Raw genomic sequence first — 11,891 nt, forward strand, 5'->3', positions numbered from 1 at the left:
ATAATTTTCTTTACCCTGGTGTGTTTGTGTTTTAATATTTTCTTTAAGCTTATTCTCTACCCGATCGTATTTTTTATGAATTTCCTTTTCCAAATCTATTTCTTCCATTAGGTCTTCTATTTTTTTTTTTTCCAGTGTCTCTTTTTGTATTTATAGTCTGAACGTGATTTCTATTTGATAGTACATTCGGTCTGGGATTTTTCGAACTTCTTTCATTTAGACAACTGCGCACCATGCGATGGTTGGTGTTAAAGTTTAGGTTCTTTATTACTTCTGTATCATTAAATACCTTAGCTTTGTTGGTTGTGATGTAGTCAATTTCATTTTTCACCTTTCCATCTGGAGATATCCATGTCCATTTGTTTTTAAGTTTTTTACGAAATTTCGAGTTTAGAAGCGTTAGATTTTGCTCAAGCAGCAACTCTACTAGTTTTTCTCCATTTTTACTTCTTTTTCCTTTTCCATATTTCCCTATAATGTGTTCTTCCCCTGCTTTTTGAGCGCCTACTTGGGCATTGAAGTCTCCCATGAGCACTACATTGTTCTCAGAATGTTTTTCGATAACTTCACGTAGTTGGTCGTAGAAATCACCAATGTCTGTTTTTGATGCTTGTTCTGTCGGCGAGTAGACTTGGATAACTGTCCACTGGTTTGTGTACTTTGGTAACTTGATATGAATTATCGCTATTCTATCTGATATACCTTCAAAACCTATTATCTGGCTTTTTAGTTTTGACTTAACTAGGAATCCTACCCCTCTCTGCCCCGAAACTTCGCCTTTATAGTACATAATATACTTGTCTTTTTCTTCAATTCCTTCTCCCATTCTTCTCATCTCGCTTATGCCTATTATGTCCCACTTGAGATTTTCGATAGCTAACTCTAACTCTTGCAGACTTTCTGGTGTTCTTAGGGTTCGCGTGTTTAATGTACATAGGTAAAGATTATTTCGATTTCGTTTCTCTGTTATTGTAATGGATTTAGTTGGAGGGTGGTGGTCGTCATTCCCCACGGTGACCGGCCGGATTGGGGAACAGTTTGTTGCAGTTTTGCTTTTGACATTTGTTGTTGTATTTGTTTGTTGATTCCGGTCGGTCTTTACTTGTTTTTTGGCATCTCTGACGTCGAAACCGATCTCTCACGTGTTACATAAGTAAGTATGCTTGGTTTTATTACTTCCCTTGATGTAGTTTGGTGTTGCTTCTCAGTTTCGTTTTTTTCCTTATTAAACTTCTTTTGAGATGGATTGGTTGGTGATGTGGTTGTTCCTCTCTTTCTTTTTTCGCGATTAGTGTTTGTTGGCTTTTTCACAATTAGTTTATCATACTTTATGAAGGCTACATTTCCATTTTTTCGTTCAGCTTCTACTTTTGGCTGCAGTTCTTTGCGTATTTCCAGGACTTCTTTAGGAAAATCTTCTTTGATAAATATGTTTGTAGGAAGGTTTCGCTTGTTTCTCAGAATGAGGTGTTTTTTCCAAATTGTTGTCAGTGATATTATTATTGGTCTGTTCTTTCCAGTTGGTTTCCCAATTCTCTGGATATAATTTATTTCTTTACTGTCTAAAGGTGTTCCAGCCTCTTCAATAATTTCCTTTATCAAATTTACCAACTCTATCTCAGTCCTTTTCTTTTCTTCGATGCCGAATATAATCAAGTTGTTCCTTCGTTTCTCCTTCTCTAAATTAGATATCTTTTGTTCCAAATTGTTAACTTTACTTTTGAGGTTATTATTTTCTTCTATTAAAAGTTTCAACTTTTCATCTAAAGCCTCCATGACATTTTTCGTTATTGCTGTAGTTAATGTTATAGTTTGTTCGTTAATCTTTTCATTTATTTTGGATAATAAGATTTCCATTTGTTTCTCCATTTTTTTTTTTAAATTTTTTTTTGCTAGTAACACAGAATTAGTGGTAATTCTTTTTTAGACGATGGCAACACTGTTGAACAAAACAGTTGTCTATGACTGCCAAGTGTCAAGAAGTTCAAATATTAGGTTGGTACTACTAACTTTTCTGTGTGTGAGTGACCTTGTATTTGAGGTTACTTTTCGTTTCTTACTTTAGGAAAAATATCATCCAAGAAGTTGTTGATTCACTTTGTTGTTTATTGAGGCACTTTTCCAGTTTGATTTTCTCAATAGTTCAGCGTAATTTTTATTCGTTTTTCACTTTTGCACAGTTTTAACATATTTTTATTTACGGAGCTTACTTTGATACGTGTTTACATTTGTGTCACCGGACAGAGATTTTCAGATTTTCAGATTGACAGAGTTACTTTCACAAAATTGTACACCTATGCCTTTAATAGACCATTTCCACTGCCCCAAGGTTGCCTGGAAGAGATCACTTTTCAGCGATAAGGCCGCCTTTTGTGCCATGTTTTATTTTCTTATATTTATTTCCTGTGTGTTATACTTGTCTTGGTGTACAATAAAGAATATTATTATTATTATCCCGACGTTTCGAGCACTTTGCAGTGTTCGTGGTCACGGGTAGACTACCCGTCTACGGTCTACCCGTGACCACGAACACTGCAAAGTGCTCGAAACGTCGGGATGTTTAAAAATAATTAATATACGCGATTCATCCGTTATAATTAGTTTTATTTAAATTAATGAGTAGTTCGTGTATTACAGAAGAACGTGACGCTCGTAACTAACTACATAGCGAACGAAGTGAGTTCGACGGTCATCCGGCGGCTGCTGCAGCGCGGCGAGAGCGCCAAGTACCTCACCGACGACGCCGTGCTGGCCTACATCCGCCAGAACAGGCTCTACGGCGCCATACCCTGTGTCACGTGAGTCTCTATCTTATGATAAGTCGTCAATGCATTACAATTTGATTAAGGATTAGGGTATTACGTTGGGGTATAATAAATGGGTTAACTATTAAAACAAAATTTTTAAGTAAATTAATCACTTTAACAGCAAAAATTAATCATGTCCTTACCCACACGCTGCACGGAAACAGTGAGTATAACCTCCTCAATGATATCCTCGCAAACTACGAGAAGTCGCCCCAGGACGTCATAATGACGTCACCGGAGGAGACGAGCTTCAAAAACATACTGATATCGATCAGAGACAAACCGTCGATCGTCGACGAGACGATAACCGTTAAGCGAGCGAAGAAGTCCAACTTCCTAATGCCCAACCATACTGACACGATAAGTCCAACGTTGGATCCAAAGCCGAAGATGGCGTACATAGACAAGGTACCGTCGACTTACGTACCAGGAAAGGCTGTAAAGATCGTAAGCGATGCGAAGCAGCACGCCATTAAAGACGAGAAGGTAAGTGCGTACAGTTCCCTCGATAGTTACCTCTCGAAGGACGACTACGATATATACAGGCGGAGGGTGAGCGAGGGTAACATGGAACCGAAACAAACGATAAAGAAACGCTGTTCAGCATCGACGATAAGGAAATTGAAACCGGACGAGATAAAGAAGAGCAAGTCGGAGGTAAGTAAGCTTTGTGATAAGGTAAAGAGTATCAAGTTGAAGGATCGCGACAGTAGGAACTACAAGACACGTAGCTGTAACGATATCGTTAAACTCATCTTGACTAAGCACGGTATTCATGTCATTAGTGATACAGAGGCGATTGTCTAGTTTTGTTTTCGGTCGTAGTTGTGTTAAAGGAAACTTATTGGACCCAGTTTATACCCAAGTGTACCCCACGATAATGTAAATAGTATTACCGACTTAATTCTCTAAGAGTAGATTCCCACTGTTGGGCTAAACGCCTCCTCCCTCCCTTTGAGAAGAAGGTTTGGAACATATTCCACCACGCTGTTCCAATGTGGGTTGGTGGAATACACATGTGGCACAATTGCTATGAAGTTTGTCACATGCAGGTTTCCTCAAGATGTTTTTCCTTCACCGCTGAGCACGAGATGAATTATAAAGACAAAATAAGCACATGAATCAGCGGTGCTTGCCTGGGTTTGAACCCGCAATCATCGGTTAAGATGCACGCTTTCTAACCACTGGGCCATCTCGATTATGTTATAAGATAAAGTCGTATATGCAAGAAAATACGAGTATGTTATGCTGGGCTAAACCTCTTTTCAATTGAAGTGCTTTGGCTTATTCCAATGTCTCATTTTTCTTTAATTATGTGATGATTGCATTTGGGTATAGCTGGGTTCATCCTTTCAATCATTGTGTCAAATGTCTGCCAAATTTTTACTTCGACGTAAGATGCTATTCAAGGAAGAGTTTGTTTACATATATATTTTAAGCTCAACTGTAATTATATTTATGGTAATGCATGCAAGTTCGGATTATTTCAAACTATCTGCTCCAATGATTTTGTAGTAAACAGATATGTTATTAACGCGCAAAAAGTGAAGACTAGAAAACGTCCTAATTGGGACGTTTACCTTTAGTTGTTTTACGTAGTAATACATCATAACTACGTAGTAATACGTTTTGCGTAATTAACACATCTAGTTATCCCTTTCACTTATTGTTTTTATCAAGCTATCCTTTTTACTTTTAACGAAATGTAAAAATAAACTAAAATAAACGGTCCCCGGCGCGGCACACTTTTTTCTGTTGTTTAGTATGGATATAACATATCTGTTTATTAGAATATCATTGATCTGCTCCTTTACCCTTTTCCTATATGATTGGTTTTCTACCATAATTCTTAATAATTATAATGTATTTTACTGTACAACAAAAGTATGCCATTTCTGTCAAATAAGAGTAAAATCTACCTCAAATTTCTTATGAAAAATGATTTATTAATACCTTATTTTCCGATTTTTCCCAATGTATCCTCTCCAAGGCAGTCTGCCTAACGGGTAATCCGACCTTGCGTGTCCACGCTTCTAATTTTTGATGGTTTATTCATTAGCAGATTCACACCGGTTCTTATTATTTCGTACCGGTGATAGCTTCTTATAAAACTCGAGTAATTAAATTCAATGTACTTGTAAGACTTTCAATTATATTTTGAAATTGAATTTTGATAGTTGTAAAATGAATATATAAACTTTATATAAAGTATTCTTCCCGTTCTTAAGTGAATATTTTTCTAAGATTATTGTCTTCCATATCGCACTCGAAACGTTTATTAATCATTAAAACTTTCATTAATACACTTTAATAATGATTAAAGTTTGTAAGTCAATGAATGTTAACTTTTTGATGAATTGAGAAAATGTCTATGATTGATTTTTTGTTTATTGTATAGGTATGGAATGATATGGATCAATACAGTGTAATTTTTAAAATATTAGAGTTACTGTATCTATAAAAAGCTTTATCTTATTTAATATAATATTAAATTGTATGTTTTTGATTATTATTCTAATCATATATGTATGTAATGTTTAAATAGAAAATATATGTATATATAGCGATCAATACCTACACATTTAGTTGGGGGTGTTTAGCTACATAATGCTGTCTTCTCCTTTCGAATGTTAAATCATTAATGTAAGAAAGAGATACACGGTATTTAACTAAAGATCCGCTAAACAACGAAAGGACGTAAGTCATTTATAGCTAATGTAATACAATTGACATTTTATTTATACATTCAACGTTGCCTTCAGATAGTAACCACCAACAATCTTATAAAAGTCAATGTGAATACAGATCCAGGACATATAAGTATCAAAACGTAAATGGTTAGTGACACCTAAAGGCTCTATGGGACGAGGTGCTTACCCTTATGTCATTCTGCCTTAAATTAAAAAAAAACATAATTCATTTAAAAGCCAACAAAGTGAATAATTCGGGAGTATAATCTGTATTTACACTTATTCAAATTATGAGAGGGATAGAGTATTTCTTAAAATAAAAAACATTGCTGTTAAAAAGAGATGAATATACATCTCTCAATGCACCTAAGTTAATGAATAAGACTTAAACTCAGTATTAAAACCCTTCTGTTAATGGTGTATAAAGTAGTTTTTTCTTTAAATAATGAATACTTTAGGAAACATATAAGCTCTTTCATATGTAATGTATAACATTTTACTGTGTATAATAAGAGAGAAAATTTCACTGTTTTATAATATATCTAGTTGTTTAGTGTATAATAGTTACTTAAAATATTTTTATAAATATATCTATATGTATGTATGTATGTATGTATTAATGTTATTTAATTATTTCTGAAAGATAGTATTCTGTTTTTTTAGTGATATGGAAAATAAAATTTAACTTAGATATTTTAAACTGTTTTCTGAGCGATATTTAATTAATACATATAGTATTTATGTATTTTAAATAAATATTTAAATATATTTAATAGTTAAGATACTTGAATTTAATGTTATAGATGTAATGTAGCCAGTTTTAATATTATTATGTATATTTTTTTCAATCTTTTTGATTATAAAACTTAAATAAATAGGAATTATGAATATTTGCCAAGCCATCATTTGTTGACGGCGTTAAATTTTCTTATTATAATTAACAGTAGAAAAATAATCGTTTTCTATTTTGGAATCGAATAAATTTTCAATCGATCTATCGGTCTTCATTGTTGTAAATATTTTTATATCGATTTATAAAATGTTCGAAATTTAAAATTTGAAATCGTATTAATTCTAATTATTTATCTTACTCTTATAATTTAGCATTGTAATATTGTACTTTATTTCAAGTATACGGTGTATTCGTAGTTAATTATATATAAAATCGTATTCGTCAATTTAAAATGTTATTACAATTTTTAAAACTGGCTGTACACATTCGTATATTTTATCAATTATATTATAAGTATAATAAATATATACCTATCTATCTATACATAAAACTTATTGAATCTTAAATATTAGAAAATTCCAAAAAGAATTTATATTTAGACAAGTTGAATAGATGTGATTTTATATTCTGTGATATTTTTCTTTGTAATATCCCAATGTGTCAAATTGTAAACAACACAAAATCTTGTCGAGAAAAAAAAACACAAAAATGACAAAAGTCGCACAAAACAATGCCAAAAAAAGTCTTCGTATTAAAAATTAAGATTATTAATGTTGTAAAACCTTTTTCGTTGTTGTGTCATAGATTTTTTATAAGTAGAATTAATTCTCGAATGTTGTCAGTGTTTAGACATTCTATTGTTAGTTTATTATTTGTTATCTTGACGTAGTAAAGCTTCTATGGAAATAAAAGAAAATTAACTAGCAGCAAGGTATTTTTATTCTGTCCCCTGTTTTTTTTTTCTATCGAGGCTTTACTTCTTCGACGTTGCTAATATTTTTATTTCCAATATCTTTTACTGTAACTATCCTTGATAAATAATCTTAATATTCGAAATAGCACTTACTAACACAAATTTTATTTGCAACGTTGATTTTCGTATTAAATGATTTAATGTATCAAAGAGTATATTGCAGATTATTACTGGAATTGCAAAGTTGCCAGTAAATAATCACGATTGTTTTCGTAATAAAAAAATAATTTCAAATAACAAATCCTCTTTCACTGAAAAGTGCATAGACTATATGTATCGAGATGAATTGAGTCTGCAATATACGTAGTTATAAAGGATTAGCTAGTTTACCCTATTTTATTGTTGCCCTTGCATCCATCAATGGTCAATTTTAGTTATCTGTATTTCGTTTTTTTCACTTGTTAACTTTTTTAATAAGGTACATCATATGTAAAATATTTAAAATTCGAACACTCAAAGTGATTGCATTATTTAACTACCATAATCAAAACTCGAAAATGATCGCGAGTTAGGTTAAACTTTTTAGTGTCAAAGAAATAAAGTAAATATATTAATCATTCAATAGAGTTTTTCCCGCCGAAACAATTTCAAATCAATTTGACAGATGATTTGGTCGACGATAATATGTTGTAATTCGCTAATTGTGATATAGTATTTTTTATAAATATTTTTTTATTATCCTATAATTTTTACAAAAATATCGGAGCTGTAAGCAAATCGCATGGAATGTGTAAATAAAAGATTTGTTTTTCTTTATTCCTCTGGAATATACGAAAGCCTGTCTAAACCGTATTGATTTTGAGTGTCGAATTGTAATTATTTTATGCAATATAGAGTGTCGTTTATATTGAAAAAAAAAACAACTTATAAAATTGTATAAATATATATGTAATTGAACGTCATAAATGTAATACTATATTATATTTCTGCCTAGGGAGGCGGTTGCGCGCTGTAGCTGACGTGTTGCGCGCCACGCGGGAAATAAACCGCCATCGCGCGCCATTTTGAATGACAACATATAATTTATTAAATAAATATTAAAGTGCGTTCACTTTAGGACAAACAAATAATTATTTATTTATTTATATTTAGTAAGCATATTGAGGAGTTCACGTTTTTTTTTTATCTGTGTATGATTTTGTTGAAAGTTGAATTGTTTTCAATAAGTTAATACTGCCAAAGCCGATGGGTCAATTGTTGTCCCATGGTTACCAAACGCCTTTAATTAGTCAAAATGAACATTGATTATTATTATTTTTACAGCCATAATTATATTTTTTTTTGGAGTTAAATATCTTGAATATAGATTGTCCTAAGTGAACGAATTATTTGGCCGAATTGCTTTACACAGGGGACTCAGTGTAGAGCATTAGTTACTTAATAAATATTATATTTTCATAAAGCAAATTCATACATGATATATCAAATGTGCCTTTATTCAATTCTATATTGTAAAATTAATAGTTCTATATACTGTAAGGTAATTCGGCCAATAATGACTGTACACTGACATATACATGACCTTTAACGGTTTTCTTGTAAACATTTGTTGTTTTAAATAACAATATAGGTTATAGTACTATAGTACTGCTTTATAGGTTATGTATTAAGTACGGTCAGCATCAAAATATCGTCGAAAAGAATAAATTAAAAACATGTTAAGATATTTTGGTGATTACATGTTATAATTATGAAGTGACGTCATAAAGTAATCAAAAGTTTTTGAAAATATGTTCCTACTCTTTAATGACAAATGTCATTGTTTTTTTTAAATATTTGTATCAATTTAATAGCCGTTTTTAGGTGTGTGTGATGTAATGAACAGAAAAGTAACAAATAGAGTTTTTGTAGTAAATTTAACAACGAAACGGCTAGAAGCGGTCGTCCATTGATGATTTCCCGCCACTGTTCGTATATATAAAGGACAATATTAATGGCGCTTAGCATCGTGACTTAATGAGGGCAAACAGTCATTTGATATGTGATAGTGAAGTGATAATAAGATTGTTAAAAATAATCTCTGTTTTAATGAATGATACGTGTAGTCCGAACTATGAATCTTATAAGATCACAGTTTTGTCACTAAATTGGGATCTACTTTTAAGAGTTCTGAAGTTAGAATATTCATATATAATGCAAGAGAACACAGCTATTAAGCTAGTTACGTACTCATTGTTAATGCGTAGTTGTAATAAGTAGTTTTTCTGAATTTTCCTACACCTTGGGTATTGCCCTTTTCTGATATGGTTATGAAAAATTTTTACGCGACCGTTATAAATTGTCAGGTAATTCTATATCGGTTTATAAGGTTACGTGTCTTTTTAAATGAGTGGCTTAATCGTTTATTGGATATTCAATATTTAGACTGACAGGTGTCATGTCTTCGTATCAATATTATATCGTCATATAAGGTCTCAATTCACAGCCGACTCCTATCAACAAATTTATTAATTGTTGTTTATAGGATTTGTTATTGCTTTTATTAGCCATATTAAAAAAAACGATTTTATAATTAGTTGCCATAATACAAAATCGAGTATAGTCTATTTTAATTGTTTTGCTTATACAATATGTACTTTATTAAAAAGTTTATTTTAAAAATGTATGTTTATTTTATTAGTTATTCTATGTAGTTGGCATGTTTTAATTTATTTTTATTTCGTTTATATCTATTGTGTTGTACATAATCTCGAAACGATTTGGACTTGAGAGTTCTTGTCCTTTTTTAATTCCTTGAATTAGAAAGAGATGGTTATATGTTTAGTTCTTACGATTTGATAACTGTTTTGAATTTGTACAACGGAATGGACACTGGCGGTGGTACTCTGTAACTCGCTTCGCATCTCACTCAAAGAATCTTAAAAATCATTTAATGGAACCACGCTATTTTATTCCATCTAATATTATATAATTTTCTTACATTTCATGAACGATTAGCCGTGATTTTCTAGAATATTCTTAAAGAATATCTCTAAGATTTCGTTAATGTACAATCGACAACTATACTTACTGTCATAGTTGATAATATTTATCATTGTAAGAATAATCGATTATAAGTGTACTGTAGTTACACTCTGTATGTCCAATTGCACGTTAAAATCAAAATCAAGTAGTAATTTATATATTTACACAGTGTAGTCGTAGTAAAGCTTATACAGCCACTATATGTCTAGACATGTTTTATATGTAAATGAAATGCCTATGTATATGTTCATAAATGTCATCACGCCCTTACACATATTTAATGTTGTCAAAACAATTAGATAAATTTGCACCTAGCTAAATTAATTATAACGCTATCTTGTGTCGGTGCCGGATTAGGCTATGACAACCGGATCAACAGCTTTAAGGCCTCCCTAATAGAGGTAGGCCTTCACAACAGATATCTAAAATTTTTGTTTGGAAAGTTACTGTCACAAATTTATTTACAAATTTGACTGAAGGAAATGTTCAAATTAACTTGTGAAATAATAATCAAAGCCTACCCTGTAGCTCCAGTTCTTCCTGACTGATTTAAATTCGACTAATATAACTTTGCGGTATTTCAATATTAAATGTTATTTCTCCATAGCCAGCTCTCGACATATACAGACTACACAGTGATTACATCTCTCCGTTTAAGTCACAATTCTCATATACAGATATTTTGGGTATATATTCTTTATAGATTATAAATCATTTACAACATAACGTGTCTAGTTATATAATCAGCTACGGAACAAATAACATATTTGTTTATGTGTATAAAAAAATATAGATAATTAATTAATAATATCAACGAATTTGTTCCTATTTCCTCGTTCTTATGTAATTTATCGTACTTAAAACAATTAAATATAAACCACTGTTGAAAAAGAACTCTTAACTCATATTTACCCAGAAGTTTGGCAGCTGTTTTTATAAATATAATATAATATGTTTTTTATTAAGACTTAGTCTTGAATAGTAGGATATAATTTTCAGTTTTAGTTGTAAGTTAATTTTTTTTTCCAATGGGGCCTTAATAATCCTCATGGGTAGATAAGGGTTAAAGGTTTTAACAAGCTTATTCCAATATCCTTGGAAAGATCATATTATTCCACAGATAAAAATATTTAACGCATTCCCAAGTTACTTATAAAATATATTTAATATATAAAAAATACAAGTAAAATACATATCCTAAAATGTACTTAGGACGTTTTTCTGTGCGACAAATAACATTTTTGCTATCATGATTTAAAATAAATATTATTAACATACGATGTATAATATACACAATAATACTTTCATTATTAGCTTTTTAATATATAATGTGCAATATTAATTTTATTTATAAATGTAAAGGTATTGATTCTTGTACGCAATCTTAAATAAAACTGCTAAGTATTGCTATCTCTTTTTCTCTTTAAATGTTGGAAAGAGATGGCAACATTTGAAACTTGGTTATTAATTTAGAGTTTGTGTAAGAGAATTGGTGCTTATATATATTACGAATGGAATAATAAATAACAACTATTTTATTATAGTACTTAAAAATATGTAACAGCTAAATTAAAGCTTTGCTCAAATATACTGTTTTTTATTTCAAGAATTGTTGAAACTACTGAGTTGTTGGTTGGCCCACACAATACGACCCGGTGATTTAGGATTTAATATAATTTAAATGATAATTTAAAGGTGCCTGAATGCCTCGATCAGTGTACATT

General features: G+C 31.1%; 1 protein-coding gene across 3 annotated transcripts in view; it reads left to right on the forward strand.

Annotated features, from left to right (window-relative positions):
• Positions 1-10,620, forward strand: part of LOC124539596 (nicotinamide/nicotinic acid mononucleotide adenylyltransferase 1) — a 30,698-nt gene extending 20,078 nt beyond the window's left edge. The window contains exons 6-7 of one of the 3 annotated variants that reach the window (XM_047116891.1): positions 2,638-2,798; positions 8,138-10,620. In XM_047116891.1, coding sequence (XP_046972847.1) covers positions 2,638-2,798; positions 8,138-8,162 — 186 coding nt within the window. In that variant the 3' untranslated portion in view covers positions 8,163-10,620. Of the gene's footprint in view, positions 1-2,637; positions 2,799-2,928; positions 3,759-8,137 lie in introns of those variants that run through there. The other 2 variants (XM_047116890.1, XM_047116892.1) reach the window with 2 other exon arrangements.
• The last annotated feature ends 1,271 nt before the right edge of the window (positions 10,621-11,891 follow it).

The sequence above is a fragment of the Vanessa cardui genome, chromosome 23 (assembly GCF_905220365.1).
Source record: "Vanessa cardui chromosome 23, ilVanCard2.1, whole genome shotgun sequence".
Taxonomy (NCBI): Eukaryota; Metazoa; Arthropoda; class Insecta; order Lepidoptera; family Nymphalidae; genus Vanessa; species Vanessa cardui.